We start from the raw sequence: 18681 nt of genomic DNA, 5'->3' as shown, positions 1-18681 counted from the left end.
ATGAGGAAGAGAAAGAAAACAACCAGATATGCGTTAAAAGTCAGTCGATCGTGTCCATGTTGCAGGTTGTAAATGCAAATGTTTCCAAAACATCCATATTCATATAGAAATCTTCATCTTTAGCATCGATCCGGGTGCTTTTATTAAATGAAGCGACCCGACGTGACCTCTCACCCTGCTCCACGTGACAACTGCCTTGAAACGCTCTCCCGGAAAGCCCCGCGCAGTCCTGGAGATCCTGGAAATATCAAGGCAGCTTTGGACAGCCTTTATGGTCTGGATGGTAAACCCCCCCGAGGGGCCCCTCTGCCGTCTTCCAGGTCCCACTCTGAGCCGCCAGAAGGTCTCATGATCGGGGCCATAACAGGCGAGCGGGCTGGCGGAGCTCCAGGCCCTGGTAATAACCGCTGCGAGGGCCAATCAGGCTCCCACTAAAGGGCCCATTCCATCTCTTTGATTCCACGGGCGTGAACATTTGGAGGCAGAAATCACTCGGCCGCCATCAGAGGCCAATTAGTGGAGTTTATTTGGGAAAGATTAGGCTGCGGGCTGTGTTCTGCTGCCTGCAGAGCGCCGGAATATGGCCTCAATAAAGCGCAGACGCTCCGCTAATGAGCTCCTTCACAGTTAGTTAAAATAAGCGCAGCGTTCGCCGTTTACACGCGCTTCAAATCACAGCAAAAAGCCGTCTCCATCCTCCTCATTTGTGCAGAGGAAATTTGAAGCCTTCAGCAGTCTGTCGGTGGTTAGAATGAAACACAAACTTTACATGCTAGCAGGAGGCTAGGTCAGGTCGGTTTATATAAGGCTAGCTTAGCTTCAAGGCCGTCAAATGCAAGTAATTGATCAAAAATAGCCTAAAATGACTTAAAATTACGGCTTTGCATCTTTTTCTTCACCACTAATGATACGATGGTGGGGGGTTGTGGCGCCACCCAGCGGCGGGGGCTGGGAACCGCAGGATGGCACCCGTGCGAGGCCTAAAGGTGCCAGATTTCAGTTTCGTCCTTAAACTCTTCCATTATTTTATCGACATGTTGGCTAAATCACGTTGACCAAGGACGATCCCGCCTTTCTGGACTCGTGAGGGGGAGGGGGGGGGGGGATTATCCTAATCCGGTTCAGGATGCAAAATCTCACCGGCAACCTTCTGATGATCACGAGTCAGCCCCCGCGGGACCATGGACCCTCATCTATGTTAAAGAACCTGGCACCGGCTAACAGGTTCTGGTCTGCAGGGCCACGCTGGGGCCTCTGGGGGGGGGGGGGTTCAAAAAGCCTCCTCTAATCCAGTTTTTATTTTATTAAAAAAAAGATGTTTGTGTCCCCTCACATGGACGGACGCCTGTAATCTCCGCGTGGCCTCTTTTCCATCTAAGCCCACAGCACCAGCGCACATCTGCCTGCAGCTGGGGGGGGGGGCACATCTGGGTCGGCAGCTGCGGCCATTAAATGGAAGGAAAATTGAATCTATAACGTGGATGGAGGCTTAGAAATGATCCTCGGGGTGAAGCTGCAGAGGCGAGGGTGAAGGGTGATGCCCCCCATCGCCTCAGTGAATGCTGGGATAGACCCCCCCCCCCCCCCCCCCCCTTTGGTTTTATTCACTTTTGTTAATCTAAGAAATGAAAATGTTGTGGACACATTTGGATTTTTCTCTCCAATTTGAATGCGCACATGTGCACGTAAGCAGGTGGAAACACCTCTGATGCTGCAGCCTCTCCCCCTCCGTCTCTCCTCCTCTCCCTCCCTCTCTCTCTCTCTCCTCCCTCCCTCCCCTCTCCTCTATCTCTCTCTCCTCTATCTCTCCCCCTCTCCTCTATCTCTCTCCCCCTCTCTCTCTCCCCCTCTCTCCCCCTCTCCTCTATCTCTCTCTCTCCCCCTCTCTCCCTCTCTCCTCTATCTCTCCCCCTCCCTCCCTCCCTCCCTCCCTCCTCTATCTCTCCCCCTCCCTCCCTCTCTCCCTCCCTCCTCTCTCCTCCTCTCCTCCCTCTCTCCTCTCTCTCCTCTCTCTCCTCCCTCCCTCTCTCTCCTCCCCCTCCCTCCCCCCTCCTCTATCTCTCTCCCCCTCCCTCCCTCTCTCTCTCCCCCTCTCTCTCCTCCCTCCCTCCCTCCCTCCCTCCTCTCCTCCCTCTCTCTCTCTCTCTCTCTCTCCCCCTCCTCCCTCTCTCCTCTCTCTCTCTCCCCCTCCCTCCCTCTCCTCCCCCCCTCTCTCTCTCCTCCCTCCCTCCCCTCCCTCCTCTCTCTCTCCTCCCTCCCTCCCTCCCTCTCTCTCTCCTCCCTTCCTCCTCTATCTCTCTCTCCCTCCAGTCTCCAGTCAACAGCAGTCATGGCGACAGTGGTCCAGCCGCTCTCCCTGGAACGAGGTAAGGCGCTCGCTTCTTTCCATCTTGGCTCTCCGGGAAACTTCCCCGCGGATCTGCGGATCCACCCGCCGATGGATCCACGCGCTCGTGCCTGACACGGATCTCCAGATCTCTTCACCACTCGCCCTTTATTTTATTCACAGAAATCGTCCCGCCTCTCTCTTCCGTGCGTGCGACCCTTTTTGCAGCCAGGGGCGCGCATTCTGGGGTTTTGGGGGTCCGTTTTACAATATCGTGGAGATCTTTGTGGTTTATGAAATGATATCAAATGAGATCAGCGTCCTCGCCCCTCTCACAGCGCGTCTTGTTCATTCCCATCTATATTATATAACCTCCCCCCGTGGAACGTTATCGCGGCTTTCGCTCCATCTGGAACCACACGAAGCCGCTCAGGCGCGTTTAAATGCAATAAGAATGGCAGTTTATCAGGAAGGAGGCAACTTTAGTAACTGGATTATGCGGAAATGAGGAGGAAACGCGGGTTCTTTCATGGGATAAACTATATGAACGGGACCTCTTAGGGATTGTCATTTAAAAATATATGAATATGTAATTACCCATTTAGCTTCATGCTATTGTTGCACCACAGGTGACCCAGAGAGGAAGCATGTAGCCTAATGGCAGATCACTGACTGGGGCATATGTGTGCATCTCCTGACCTCATTGTTGCCCCCCCTCCAAAGGATGACATAATTCCTGATATAGTGGCTCAAATGGAATAGTGTGCAAATGTAATAATGATGAAGCCTCAGGGAGGGAATAGAAGCTGTCAAATACAGAAAGAAGACACCCTAGCCCCCCAACACACACACACACACACACACACACACACACGCACAGAGGTGTTATAAATAAACCATATCTGGTGCTAGCATGAATTATCACGCTGCAATCTATGTGATTAGTGTCGACGTTAGCCGCAGCTTCGCTTGTGCTGAGAAACGTTTGTTTGCTGACATGTTTAATTGATGTTTGTCTGAACTCGTGAAGCCTGAGCTGGCGTTGAAACGGGACCTGCGGGACATTGGAAATGTAAAGGAGGTCAGCTGGCGGCTCCAGGGCACGAGCGCAGTAATGATAGTTTTCACACAGCGGCTATCGGGCAGGCGTAGCATCACAGGCTGGCGCCACCTTTTCCAGAAAACACGACTGTAATTGCTAATTTAAGGGTAGCCGCGGCTTGTGCTGGGTGTGTGCTTAAAATTCTGAGTGTCTGGAACACACAGGGAGGAAACAGGCAGATGCTGCCACTTGGATGCCTGGGCGAAAAGACCATCCGTGGCTGCCTTTCCTGTTTCCTCAGAGGAAATATCGGTGACAGGCCGCCATCCCATAAAGAACAATGGACCCGGCGGAGTTCCCCTGCACACAAACTGTGTATCTGGGTTTTGATTATCGCTGAAAGGGTTTTAACAGGAAGTTTCTCGAAAAGTTGAACGCTAACAGAGCAGGCAAGCTCCAGCTGCTGGTGAGAGGCAGCGGAAAGAGTTTATGCTCCGGTTACTGTTTCTGCTGCTAACGTCCTCCCACGACTGAAACGTACGCTAACACCAAAAGACGGAACTAGCTTAGTTTATTGTCTCGAGACGTTAAAGTGAAACGTTAGCAAGTTCAAAGGAAACTGCTTAAAAAACAAACTGTTTACAATTCAGGTCTTCCCAGAACGACTGCTGCCCCCTCCTGGTCCGGAGGCTCATCGTCCTTCACAGATTGTGTGTTTTTGGTCGCACTGCTGCAGTTGTGACACGTTCCCGTGTAGCATATTCTGCTCAGACACACGCGATGTGGAGCTCCTTGCCGTCGGGGATCGTTCTCAACGTCGAGTGCTGTGATCGCGGCCCCGAGGCAGTCGCAGGAGTCTTCCTCCCGTTCTCTGAGAAAGACGCCGTTTCCAATTCCGACTTTATTCCCATCACGCGCAGGATAGCAGAGGACAGTCGGACGCCACGTGTAGCCGGTTGTATGTCAACGTAACATAAAAGTCAGCGTTCTTACAGTCGACGCCTTGAAGGGATGTTCAGTAATTAGCGGGGAAGCACAAGACATTTACCGTAACGACTTCGGTTTGGCCACAGGCTCCTTCAGGAGCCATTAACCCTCCAGAGACAATATTTATTCGTGGCGTTTGGAAGGGCTCCTCGCTGTGGGATAAATTGGATCTCATTTTGTTGGCATCAAGGCGAGCTTTGTTTGGTAGAACCCCGTCAGCCCGTTTTAATCTACCGGAGTGTGATTGTGTTTGTGTTTGTGGGCAGAACCAGCAGCAGCCTGGCTGAGGGCATCAAGGACGAGCGGGTCAATGTGGCGCTAACAGATGGCGCGGCCTTTTTGGTGGCGTGTAATCCCGGAGGGTACCCGGGTCAGCCGGGAGTCTGAGAAAGTCTTTTGTCCCCGCCGCTGAGGTTTCAAACATCACGCAGGTGTGTCAGAAAGACGCTCGGCTCGGCTTCTGTTCGAGATCCACTCATTAAATCAGGAAATTGGAACGACGCCCGGCGCGAGCGCCCGTCCCGCGGCGGCGGCGGCAGCGTCGAGCCTCATCGAGCGCCGGAGCCTTCATTACGTGTCACCGTGGCTTTGTTCATCCCCGCCTCGCGACTCTAATGAGCGGATGATGAGGCTGACCTTTTTCAGTCGCAGCCTCGTGCAGGAGGAGCGCGAGGAAATGAGTTTCGAGACTGTGGCGGCAAACAGACGATCACGGTTCATCATTGTCAACACGGTCGTTGAAGCTGGCGAAACAGAGAGAATGAGCTGCTTCCGTCCCTGCTGGGGCGAGCCGGGGACATTTATTTGCTCCACCGGCAACGCTTCGCCGTGGTATTTGCTTGGCTCTTCCCCAGCACCGCCATGCCGAGGCCACGGGGTCAGATTTTCAACGGGTAAAGTCACATGCTCGGAACGCTGCCGATTACGGGTTTATTGATGCGGCCGCGCGGTGACGACGGCAGAAACAGACAGTGATTAATGTTGCAGTGGAGCCTCGGGGAATCGGCGCAGGCTGGGAATTTGCATCACAAGCGCAGACTCGTGAGAAATAGGTGGGTTTTTTTTTCCCACTCTTGAGATTAATGTGGCCTCTCCAGGTTGACGCGGAATAAACAAAAGCGATAATAAACCTATGTAAAAGGAGAGAGGAGCCTTGGAAGGTCCTGGGCTGCGTGTTCTACTGGAAAGTATCAGCCTTGTTTGGAGAACGGCTCAATAGCCTCGCAATTAAATGTTAGGGTGGGGGGGTTCTAACAGAACGCTCACCAGCCCAGCAGACGGCATGAAGACCTCGAACGTGCAGGGAAGAAGGACCAAGCAAAGCCACAATACTGCACAATGCAACACTCCCACGAAGCCAACCAACACTCAGCAAGAGAAACCAAACCAGCACCCTGGCCCTGATGGGCAGAAGCACCCTCCTGCCTGCAGTGCCAGCTGCCGCCAATTGGGCTCCACAACGCCCCCTGGGGGACAAATCAGGCACAACCCTGGACCCCAACATTAAAACCTTCAATCCTGGAGCATCGCTCCCTTCTAAAGGGAGATGAAGTCCTGGCAGGACCGCTGCTGCTCTCATCAGAGGTTACATGGTTCCAGTGTCGCCGACCAACAAGCTTATCACTTACTTTAACTCCACAAACAGGCTGAATGGCTCATTTTGCGAGTGAGAGGGAACGCGGAGGCAGAACCCATCAAGCTGAACACACACAGTGATCTAATTAAAGAGCCGCTTCGGGGGTCTGCTAAATCTGGCAGTCGTAGCGTTTAGGTCTGGGCTCACCGCACTTGGGAGGACGTCCACGTTCTGGACTCAAAGATCCCTCCAGGTCTCCTGAAGTCGGCAGAGGCGAGGCGCTGAAATAAACCTCTTGATTTTTACTCAAGCCCTGGAGTCTTTTTATTAAACGTTAGTTTAGCATCAGCAGGTGGGACAGAGCAGAAAACCAGTCCGGAGGTCAGAGAAACCGGCCCGGTTTCTCATCACATAGTTTGCTCAGCAGGGGGCAGCAGCCTCGGACCATCCAAGGTGGCTCAGACTGAGGGGGCAGACAGATGTAATCCTCCAGCACGTCCTAGCCCAACCCCCAACCCCCCCTTGTTCAGACACCTCCAACACCTCCTGGTGGAGGCTGGCTCTCCTCAGTGGAGGGTTCTGATTTGAGAGCCCCCCCCACCACCACCACCAAGCTGGGTCAGTTATCAAGGTCAGTCAAGTCGGTAGCATTAGGACTTCTTTCACCCGCTCAGAGTCGGATCACCTCATGTTGCTGCATGTCCGATGCATCGTTTGCTCTTGATGATGAGGGACCACCTCGTGGACCACCACGGTCACGTCTGACAGACCACCAGAACCACCAGACCACCAGACCACCAGACTGCTGATGGCGTTTCAGGATCTGAACCAACAAACGAAGCGGGTCGGCCGCATCTCTGATGTTCAGATACCGCAAGAGAAAGATAAAGGTTGTTAGCCAAAATGCTAACATCCTAAAGGTTCCTGTAGCTTTAAGGAGGACAACCATGACCTGGGTTGTGCCTTGGGATGAACTGAAGAAGAGAAAACTGCGCAGAAAAGTTCGGACTTAATCACGCAAACAATGAAGAGATGAGATATAAATGAATAAAAGCGGCTTGATGGAGGTTCGAGGCTGTGATGTGGGTCAGGAAAATGGCTCTAATGAGCACATGGAAAAAATCTGGACCTGGATTTAATGAGAAGGACGGAGACCTGCAGGAACACTGCCCCTGCTGCCCGGAAGAGGAACAGCTCGTTATCACAAAGATGTCTGATAGGATAGCACAAACACTTTCACACTTAACTCCAAATATTTATCTGAAGATCTTTAAAAATGCATACAAACCTCTTTCCTCCACGGCCAGCCTGGAATTGTTTGGCTACGAGCTAATTAGCATTGTCCCGACGACTTGTCTCGGTGCCAGATGTCATCTAACGAGCCACAACTCTCCCTGGACTCATTTGGCGAGCTGTAACTGGTCGCACTGGGAAAGCAGCCTGCAATTTCCAGCTGATCAATGTAATCTTCTCTCCTTTATTACAGTCAGCTTAAAATAGAAACAGGCGATATGCGCTTCCGCGGGGCATGTGGCGCAAAGGGCACGGGAAGAGAGGCTAAAGCCGATGTAGCGTGAACGGTAAAAGCTACCGTTTGTCCTCGGTGCTCAGCTGAACATTGCTGGTGGTGCGGCAATAAAGTCGATGGGTTGATTTCTGCTTCGGGCTTTTCTGTTTTCCAGTGCGTTTGTACAGATGTTAGCATGTTGGTATTGATTACATTGCCCCTTAGTGGCCAAAGTGTGTCAACGCAGCCTCACAGAATCCTGAAATACCTTTTTTTTTTGTGTTCTTTTTGGACGACTGAATCACAAAACGAGCGTTTTAATCTACATTAAAATGATCTATCGATGACTCCCTTCACAATAAAGTCCGAATTAAGCCACGGGAAGACGGGGATTGACGGATTGTGGGAATACAGCGGCTGTAAATCTGCAACACCCCTGCTACCTTATCGATTCAGAGATCAACGTGCACAGATTGTCCACCAAACTGCTGCCCTCCCCGACGGTTTCAGGGGGTCAGAAACGAATCGGCCCAGTTGGCGCCGAGCTGCGGCTCAATTTAGCCTAAATTCTCTGAAACACCTGCAGGTTCCTCTCTGGGGTTCTGACCACCAACGATGTGCCACAAAGCTTTTTGTGCTGTTGTGCTAGCTCGGCTGTTAGCTTCCCTGCCGACGCTGACCTCTGACCTCTCTCCTCCGCCTTCCTGCCAGATGTTGCCAGAGCCATCGAGCTGCTGGAGAAGCTGCAGGAGTCGGGCGACGTCCCCGGACACAAGCTCCAGTCCCTGAAGAAGGTGCTTCAGAGCGAGTTCTGCACTGCCATCAGAGAGGTGGGAGACGAGGCCGGGCGGGAAGTGATCCCGCTCCAAGCCTGTTTTCATTGTTACGGTTTTGTTTTTTTTGTCTTCACGGACGACCTTTACTTCAACGCTTCAGCCGAGTTCGTGTTTTCGTTGGCATTGTTGCTGTGTTCTCTTACTGTCACCTCCAGATCAGCAGAATTCTGCCAAAAAATGATAAAACAGCTAAAAAACAAGCTAAAATTAGCATTCATGGCTAACGCCGTTTCTGTCAGCTTATTTAAGACTCCGATCGAGCTGAGGCAGCTTTAAATAGTAACAAAAACCATCAGTGATGAATTTCTGCTAATGCCACCTTCCCACCTAGCCAGATGCTAATTAAACCGCAATCCCAGCAATACAATTAAGTAAAGTTGGCTGATTGAAATGGTAAATTTAAGTTTGAGTATGCATAAAACCTCGGCTGCACTCCTAAATTGGCAATTATCTGGAAATTCCAGCTGCCACGGCGACGCTAAAACGTGCTAATGAATCGTTCCGTTGTTTCGGCCAATATTGTGCAAAAAATCCTGCATAATGAAGCTTTTCGTTTATTGGTTCTGGTCCAGAGTCACCGCAAGAACTGTCATTCAGGAAACAAACACACACACACACACACACACACACACACACACACACACAAGATAGTTAAACTGACTACATTTGATTCTAATTGGGAGCTAATGTGTGGAACGGATCTTTCCATAACGACGCCTGACAACAGTGAGAGAATAATAAGCTGGTTTCCAGCTCTGCTCTGCGGGTCAGTCACGATCTGACACCGCCGCCCCCCCACCACAGCCAAACTGATCTCAGCACCCGCGGGGAAATGACAGTAAGTGCGTTTACATGCGCATCTCAATTGGACGACACTTGGCATGAATAACTTATGCAACCAGACTTTCTGTCCACAAAGTTGGAAGTTGTTGGAGTATGGGTGCAGTCAGGCTTCCCCCCTCCCCGCTAGGTGGCGATTTGTTGTTATTGGGCCGCACCGTTTGACCTTTAAGGTCACAGCACAACAATCCATAAAGAAGTTAGCCTGCGAGGTAGCAGCCACAGCTACATCAGCGAGTTTACGAGTTTGTGTAAAAAGGGACACAGCAGCCCACCAGTTCAGCCAAACCCGGTCTCCGTGGATACCCAGACACTCGGGAATTAGCGGTCTGTGCTGTGGCCGACTGTGGTTTACGGTCGATTACAGAGACGCAACAGCTTCTCTTACCAATACTGAGCCGGGACCAGGACAGGCTGGAAGGGCTGGCTAATGCTAGCCGCTTACCGTTACTGCTTTTTTTGGGTTCAAGGAAAATCCTTCTAAAATGGCCAAGAAACCCAAGAGGCAGGAAAAACTGCCTTTTAACAGGCAGAACCCCTGAGCAGGTCCAGCTTCCCAAATGGACTTTTCTATGCCTTTGATTAGAGAGTTTAAAAAAAAACGGCAAAGGAGTGAGTAATAGCGTCCTTCATCAGCTTTACTCTGCAGTCAGTTTTCCGCTTCAGTGGACAATTTCAATCTCTGTAATTGACTTTTTTTTTTTAGACAGAAGTAAAAGTGAGCGGGGGGGTGGGGGTGGGGTGGCTTGTGCTGAGTCCAGCGCAGCGCCGCCGCCTCCCACGTTAGGCTGAAAAATGAACGCATCGCCACACTGAGTGGTTTCCATAGCATGGTTAGCGGCCGAGGGAGGGAGGGAGGGCGTGTTCTGGTTCCTCTTCTGACAGCATTAACCCACCAGCCCCGCCCTCCCCCGCCGCTCGGGAGATAGCCGCCCTTGGGATGCGGCGTTGCCACGGCAGCTCGCCCCGCGGGCGCCACTCCCGCTTCTCTTTGTGTATCACCCCTGGTTCCAGGTACTGTCGTCCCATCAGGGACCACGTGAGCAACAAACACTCAAGAACGGAGCAGATTAGAATCAACCTGCATCCATCCAATTAACAAGTGATTAAAAAAGCTGCTTTTTCGGGGGTCAAATCCAAGGAGGGGGAGGGGCTTAAAAAATTACCGTCACATTAACTGACGACCAGAAGCTCTGAAAGTGAACCTGGATTTTCTGATTCTGGCGAGTTTCCCTTTCAGAACGGCAGCTTTGACGTTCCTGAGCAGCAGCTTGGGGATACATTTGCCCCTCTGTGACCTTTCCTGTAATCCCAGTCCCATTCCCATTCCTCCTGAAAGTTCAAAAACCTGAAATTAGCCCACTGCTCGTCCTTCTCGTCCCGTCTTTTACGCCACTTGTTTGCATTTGGGAGGGATTCAGTGTCGAGATTAGCACTGAAAGACGAGCGTAAGCGGAGACTTTGAGGTTCTGGCGCACAGTAACTCCCAGAATGAGGGTATCCGGGTGGTTTCCGTCAGTCAGCGCCGTTAATGCATTCTGGATCTGCGGGGCCAGCTGTGCACGAACACGATAGTTGACGACGTGGGGCTCCGACACGCTAATCACACCTGTTTCTTTGCTTCATTCAGGTGTACCAGTACATGCACGAAACCATTACAGTGAACGGATGTCCAGAGTATCAAGCAAGGGCTACGGCTAAGGTAGGACTGTTAGCAATGAAACACACCATAATGTTCAAGTTTCCCACGTAGCTAATGTGGGCATTTATGTCAATTAAACGTGAATGATCATTCAGCATTGTCATTGGTCAGACTGTAGAAAAGGAGGTAAAGCTTCCGATGTGGGGCCAGGGCAGGACTGAAATCGTTTTGTCTGACATATACAAACTAAAAAGGTGGAATTTTACCTTAAAAACTGCACAAGCGCATCCTCACCTGTTGATCAGGGATGGGGATCTTCCTTCCCACTAAACAAAGAGCTGCTAGCTCACAGAGAAGCACAAAACACAAAGCTAGGCTAAAGTTTACATTTCTAACCACGCGTCCACCTTTACAGTCAGGTTTCATAATCAAATCTTTCGGAGAAAATCAGACTCGTGTTAGCTACGACGTCCGTGTAATCACTCCTTGGCTCTTTGATTTGCACACTGGTCTCAGAAAGGCTTTGATTTGAGCCATAAATCTTCCTCCTGCCTCGCATGACGCTCACACAGGACTGTCGCAGCCTCCAAGCAACCATTTGTAATCCGCTTTACACCCACAGCAGCCGTAGTGTGTTACGCAACCGGGATGAGAAACACGCTCCATAAATCAACAGCGCCACAAAATGCCTTGTATTCAGCGTTTGTCTTTGTTGACGCGCAACCTAAGTTATTGATCTTCTCACGTTGGACTTTTTCCCCTCCTTTAATGAAGTCGGAGCCCTGTTCTGTGTTGGGGCTGCAGCTTTAGTTTAATCTCAGACTGTGAGAACGAGTAAAACGCTAATTGTTTGCAACAGACTGAACCTGAAGAGTTCTAAGATGATGTTTTTCTGGGCTTCAGAGTCCAGCTGGGTCCACTCGAGCAACGGCAGGAAGGAACGCTGCAGACGTGGCTGAGAGCAAGTGTGTTTTGTCTGCTGTGGGCAGCGTGCAGACGTACAAACTGTTGGAGGTATCGAATAGCCGTATGCCATCAGCTTAAATTAGCCAAAGGTCCCTTGAAAGCTTCCATATTTAGACCAATTTGTCACACGGTTGAAGCGCGAGTTAAGATTGTTAGCTAGGCTGAGAACTTACATGCTGACAGCTTTAGCAGATCCCAGCTGCCGAAAAGGCAGGATTGAGCTATTAGCCTAGCTTAAGTTGATCTAATGGGAGTCGACAAAGGAGGTTGTTGTGGCGTGAAAGTGCAGTGAATAGTTAAAAATCAGAAAGGGCCAATCACAGCTTGTCTCGCGCTAGCTTTAGCATCGCCCACAAATCAAGGCCAATTAGCCCCTAGTTCAATATTCACACCCACTTTTACTATTGGAAGAACAGAACATTTTTGGTCCTGTTGAACTCAGAAATGGTTCACAAAAAAAAAAGGCTATTTTTATCCAAAAAGCTCCACGGCTCTATTTTCATCCATCAGATGTGTCGGATCTAACGACCGGAGCAGAAGTACCTGAGCTCTGACAGTCAGGCAAAAGAATAAAATAAGTTCCGTCTCCGCCCGGAGTGTCTGCGGAGTCTTTAAGCAGCTTTTAAACCCCGTCCTACTTTTCTATCTTTACCCTCTTACGGATGCGTCTTTAAAAATTCCCTTTACTTCAAGAAATAAGCCCTAAACCGGGAGCACATTCTGGAGTGAACCAGCCAGCTTAGCCGTTCTAAATCGTATCATATTATCAAAGCTATGAGCGGCCCAGTATAACCAGTATGATATGGTCTACTTGAGTTATTCAGACGTCAAATCTCCCAACGCTCTTCATGGTTAAATCAATCCCGGGATCTAATTTTTGCCCGGGGTTTCTAATTACGGACCTTAATGGAGCCTTTGAGGGATGTTTGGGCTCCGGAGAAAATAGCGCCCCTGACTATTCGCATGCTAAAGAGCTCCACCCCGCAGGATTTCCATTCATAACGCTGCTGAGGTTTGGCAGACAGCGGCTACTGCGGACAGACGGATACATCTCTGAAGGTCAGGGCGGCGCGTGACCCCCGCCAGACTGGGTGGCCTGCATGCTAACAAGCCACCTTTGGGTTTGACTTCGGACACCAAGAAAGAAAGAGAGAATCTGTCTGAGAGGGATTAATGTCCAACAATGTGAGAAGAGAGGAAGGTCCAAAATTAGCAAATAGGGGTCCTAGCTAAAGCCGATTACTGTGTGGCTGTGCTTTAGCTTGTAGCCTGTGCACATAATATACACTGTAGCTAGCTTCAGAAAGTGAACGCCAATGTTATACAGCCAAGTTTCATGCTCCAGCGAATACGGTTTTAAAAGTAAGGTAGGTTTTGGAAGGTTCGACCTGTGGGTTAGCGGTGCCTCTCTTTCCTTCAGGCCACAGTTGCTGCCTTCGCAGCCAGCGAAGGCCACTCCCACCCGCGTGTCGTGGAACTCCCAAAGACGGAGGAGGGGCTGGGATTCAACGTGATGGGGGGCAAGGAGCAGAACTCACCCATCTACATCTCCCGCATCATCCCCGGAGGTGTGGCCGAGAGGCACGGCGGTCTGAAGCGAGGGGATCAGCTACTGTCCGTCAATGGCGTGGTACGTAACTCAAGAGCCAAAATGGTTCCTCCAGGAGTTGTGCTCTTTAACGTCGCCACCATCGTCTGGCAGAGCGTAGAAGGAGAACACCACGAGAAGGCGGTGGAGCTGCTGAAGGCAGCCAAGGACAGCGTGAAGCTAGTGGTCCGCTACACCCCCAAAGTGCTGGAGGAGATGGAGGCTCGCTTCGAGAAGCTACGCACGGCCCGGCGGCGCCAGCAGCAGCAGCTCCTCATGCAGCAGCAGCAGAACCTGAGCTCTCAGCAGAACCACATGTCGTAGGTGAGGCGCTTCATTGCTTTCAGGGTGCGGAGAGGGGCGGGCGTTGCTAACACGCGCTAGCTGCTCACTCCAGCATAAAGTACGGAGGCCTGAAGGGGACATTTTTGATTAAAAGATTTGCGTTTTCAGTATTGTTGGTGCTATCTTCTGGGTTCTGCGAGGCTGCTCGTGCTCTGGAAGGACACCCCGGTGCAGTAGAGTCCAGCTTTAGCACCAAAGCTTAAATAAACGTGCACCTTCACGCCATGGACATAGCTTTAACTTCTCAGGCTATTGTCTGACGACTTAATTCCTGTCACGCCACGGCTGATTCTGCACATACTCCAGTTATTCCCTGATCCGCTGGAGGTGGGCGCCCGTCCAAGCGCCGTGGCGCTGCCTGCTTGATCCCCCGGCCGTATCTCTTGTCTTGCGTTTGGCAGAGAGCAGCTTGGGAAGGTATTTAAGAGCTTGTAACACTTTGTTGTGGCGGCGCCTCGGGCAGGGGACCGAGCTGGGATCGGGTTTTATCAACGCCAGCATGTTCACCGCACAGATTCGGTTTGGCGGCGAATAGGCTGAGACGACGGCAGCTGGAGTTCAGACAATAGCGTCAGACTTTAATGGGACCTCCCAGATTTTCTCTTTAGTTGCTTCTCTCACAGCGACACACAGCAAATAACTTCACCCGCAGAAGATGCTAACATAAAAAGTAAAATCGAGTTTTTAGAGTTTGTAGCGCTTCAAACTTTGAAACGATGGCTTATGGCCTATCCCGAAACCCACCACCAGGGGAGGTGCAAGACGCAGAGCCCCGAGAGTTAGCCAAGCAGAACATACACACTCAAGTGTGTAATGGCTAGCGTGACCTCGTAATACAGTGATCTAAGCGCTAAGTCGTCGCGGCGTAGCTGAAAGCTAACATCAACCATAATGGATTTACGAGGATATAAAGCTTTGTGGCGCAGAAAGAAAAAAAAACATCTGTCGCAACTGTTGCCCTCAGTCTTCTTTTGTCTCGCAGGCTCTTCCAAAAGAAGAAGTGAAGGAGAGAATCCACAGGTGGATCACCGAGGACCCCAGAGGAAGCTCGGCGGACGCTCGCTCCTTTGCTAACTCTCTCTCCCCACCTTCCACCAGTAACTGAGCAAAAACTCAAACTCAAGCACGAGGGAGGCTAGCAACAACGATCTCCATTTCCTGCCGTCCTCAGTCGCTCTTCCCCAGTTGTGACATTTTGCTGGAACCCCCCCGATGGTTTAGTTCACTCTCGTTTAACCGCTTTCCCGCCCTCGTTTGTACCGTGCTGTTTTTAAACGACCCCTCAACTGGTGCTTGTCTCCGTGTGAACGACCTTTTCCTTTCTTGTCTTCTGTTTTGGATAAACTTTTTCTTTTTTTTTTTTTTTTAAACCTACTTTCTTGTAGCAGGAGGGGCAATTTTTCTATCTTGTAGGTTCGGCAATAACGCTTCGTTTTTTTCCCCCCCGTCCAGCCACTAAAGTCGTCACCCAAGACCTGTAGAGTTTACGCTGTGTCTGTGCAAACGTACGTTGCTGTAAAAAAGAAAAACGGTTCCCTCTGTAAGGCAGCTTTTGGGTCCAAATGTGTGCCATTCAAAGAGATTAACAGGTGGCATAAATGTGCAATAACTGCTGTGAATGATTGACTTTAAAGGTCCAGTGTGTAAGATTCCTAACAAGAACATTAAGAAAAAATTGGATGTAGTCAAGTTTTCTCTATAGGGCATAAAAAGTGGCAAATGAACGCAGAGAGAAAGGCATGCTAAAGCAGCTAGCAGCACTAGCCTGACATCAGCAAGTTTTTGCGATTTCAACAGATGCTGAATGAATTTGAGGTGGATTCCATGTAAAGGTCCTTCTAAGTATAGTAAATCATGGCTGCATGTAATAGCTTGTACACATTAACGCTGTAGACAACAAATCCTCAGCTAAATCGGTGAAATAGACACTTGTTTATCACAGTTCTTGTTCCCACCACTAGGGGCCGCCAGATTTTACTCACTGGACCTTTTATTCCCGCTCCCTGCTGAGACTTCCACACATTGTCCAGACAAACAGAATGTCAGAAATAAACCTAAAGAAATGAAAATGTTAAAACTCTGTTTATTTTTCAAACATCTGTGCTGTATAGTTTATGAGATCAGAGATTTATCTAAAAGATTTATGGTTTCTTTCATGTCTTCTCTATTTAAAGATTGTTTATTGTAAAGTGCTATCACATAGTTATTACACTTCTGTCCCCTGAATGTTTTTAGAATTCATTTTCCTCCATAACTGTAAACTAAATCTTTTCATTTTGTGTTGCTGTAGCTGATTTTTCTCATTTATCACCGTCTTTGGTGCTAATTGATCTTTAATCTTTTCTTTCCAAACTGGCACCTTTGTCTTGGTTGTTGCTTTTTTTTGTGCTTTTATTTCTGTCGGTTGCGACCTTTTGTTTGTTGCTTCAACGTACTTTGGACTTTAAAGGTGACAAAACTGATTTTAAATTCCCGATTTTGTACTATAAACGCCATTTTTGTGTTCTGGAGAGAACGAAGGGTTTTCTGAGCACATTTGGCCGCTGATCAGCAGGCTCGCCTCTGTTAGCTTAGCAGTTTTTCAGAAAATGTCCCCAAATTATTTGAATAAAAATGCATCACGACTTGGATTGACAACATCATCAGACGTTACGTGCGATTTTTTAGCTTTCGCCCCTTTTTTTAAATACAGAGGGAATGTGATGCTACACCCTTAATGTTCTGATTTAGCTTTACGACTCATTTTTGTATCAACATCACTGGTACTTTTTCTGAATTGACTTGACATTTTTGAAGCTGATGGGTCTTACCGTAAAGATATACAAAAACTGTTGATATGCAATTGTTATACTATATTTGTATAAATAAATCTTTGTGCTTGTGTACAGTGGACACTTTGTTTCTTCTTTCATGGCTTGTTGCTGGTGTTTAGCCTTTTAGCTCACTGTGTTAGCTTTAGTTAAGCTTTAGTTTGTGGAGCGCACTTAGCCAAAGCTCAACAGATTCCTGTCTTTGCTACAGAAAGCTAACGCTGAAGGTTCCTCCGAGGTCACGGTGGGGCAGAACATCAGGTACCATTTTTTCGCCTCTTTACAAAGAGAAAATCACAAAAGAGCTTTTTCTGTCAACAGCTTTTAAACCGCAGCAGCGCAGAAGTGTTCTCTAACGACTCAGCAGCAAATGGGTCAAAGCTCGAGGTGACACAAGAGGGCGAGTGAAAGATCCTCCACCTCCATCCTGTTACACACAGAACTATTCTAGCACCTCCAGCTTTGTGAAATAAATTCTGAATTTGTTCAAGTTTGAACCAGTTCAAGCCACAAGCCAGTCACTCAAACCCATTATTGCTGCCTTTTTCATACAAAAGTATTTGGCCACCTGCGTTGACTCACATATGAACTTAAGTGCCATCCCATTCCTCACCCACAGGGTTCAATATGATGTCGGCCCACCTTTGGCAGCTATCACAGCTTCAGCTCTTCTGGGAAGGCCGTCCACAAGGTTGCCGAGTGTGTTTGTAGGAATCTTCAAACATTCTTCCAAAAGTGCATTGGTGAGGTCACACACTGATGTTGGTGGAGAAGGCCTGGCTCCCAGTCTCCGTTCTAATTCATCCCAAAGGGGTTCTGTCGGGTTCAGGTCAGGACTCTGTGCAGGCCAGTCCAGTTCATCCACACCAGACTCTGTCATCATGTCTTTATGGACCTTGCTTTGTGCACTGGTGCACAGTCATGTTGGAAGAGGAAGGGGCCGCTCCAATCCTGGTGTCCTGGAGCATTCCAAGTTCCTTTCACTGGAACTAAGGGGCCAAGCCCAACCCCTGAAAAACAACCCCACACCATAATTCCTCCTCCGCCAGATTTCCCACTCGGCACAACGCAGTCCGAAATGGATGGAAAAGATGGAAAAGCGTGATTCATCGCTCCAGAGAAGGCGTCTCACTGCTCTAGAGTCCAGTGGCGACGTGCTTTACACCACTGCACCCGACGCTCTGCATTGGCCTTGGTGATGTATGGCTGAGATGCAGCTGCTCGCCCATGGACACCCATCCCATGAAGCTCTCTGCGTACTGTACGTGGGCTCATCTGAAGGTCACATGATGTTTGGAGCTCTGTAGCACCTGACTGTGCTTCAGCATCCGCTGACCCCTCTGTCAGTTTACCTGGCCGACCTCTTCCTGGCTGAGTTGCTGTTGTTCCCAAACTCTTCCATTTTCTTATAATAAAGCCGACAGTTGACTTTGGAACATTTAGGAGCGAGGAAATTTCACAGCTGGATTTGTTGCACAGGTGGCATCCTATGACCGTTCCACGCTGGAAATCACTGAGCTCCTGAGAGCGGCCCATTCTTTCACAAATGTTTGTAGAACCAGTCTCCAGGCCTAAGTGCTTGGTTTTATACACCTGTGGCCGGGCCGAGTGATTAGCACACCTGATTCTGATCGTTTGGATGGGTGGTCAAATACCTTTGGCAATAAAGTGGAGCTTTTACACTGTTGTGCCCTGAAATAAACCTGAAAAACTCATTAAGAATCCTAATTTTTTTGCTCCCAGTGCGAGAAACATGTTTAAAGTGTCCTCATCAGCGCTGGGTCTCGGGATAATCCACAGAATTTGTCTGTAACAGTTTTCTCCATTTTAGGTTAGGATTAAATCAATTTAAAAATATGTTAGCTCTGTAGCTAGCTGGAGTGTTTGTACTGTTTGACCTTTCACAGACACACTTTGACCCGAGAAGCGGCCTTGCTTAAGCTAAGCTAACAGTTACCTGTGGACTAGAGTGTGACTGTTAAACACAAGAGAACTAAAAGAAACATCTCCCTCCTGTGGTCGCCGTGGGTACTGCAGCAACAGCCATCACTACTTTTATTCACTGTCCTTGTTTCTGCCTCAGGCTCATAATATCGCCTATCATCCACAGAGACCTGCAGGACGAGACCCGACACAAATGTAGGATGAATTATAAAATATTTTATTCATGGTATGTTAAACCTTGAATATATATATTTTTAAATCGATGCCAGACT

General features: G+C 49.4%; 1 protein-coding gene across 1 annotated transcript; it reads left to right on the top strand.

Annotated features, from left to right (window-relative positions):
• The first annotated feature begins 2268 nt into the window (after positions 1 to 2268).
• On the top strand, positions 2269 to 16547 carry lin7a (lin-7 homolog A (C. elegans)). Its single transcript, XM_057022357.1, has 6 exons — positions 2269 to 2366; positions 8150 to 8268; positions 10745 to 10816; positions 13143 to 13352; positions 13425 to 13634; positions 14638 to 16547. The coding sequence occupies exons 1-5, from the start codon at positions 2330 to 2332 to the stop codon at positions 13632 to 13634; spliced, it is 648 nt and encodes a 215-aa protein (XP_056878337.1). The 5' UTR covers positions 2269 to 2329; the 3' UTR covers positions 14638 to 16547.
• The last annotated feature ends 2134 nt before the right edge of the window (positions 16548 to 18681 follow it).

This window comes from Takifugu flavidus, chromosome 22 (genome assembly GCF_003711565.1).
Source record: "Takifugu flavidus isolate HTHZ2018 chromosome 22, ASM371156v2, whole genome shotgun sequence".
Taxonomy (NCBI): domain Eukaryota; kingdom Metazoa; phylum Chordata; class Actinopteri; order Tetraodontiformes; family Tetraodontidae; genus Takifugu; species Takifugu flavidus.
This window is presented reverse-complemented; position numbering and strand designations above follow the sequence as displayed.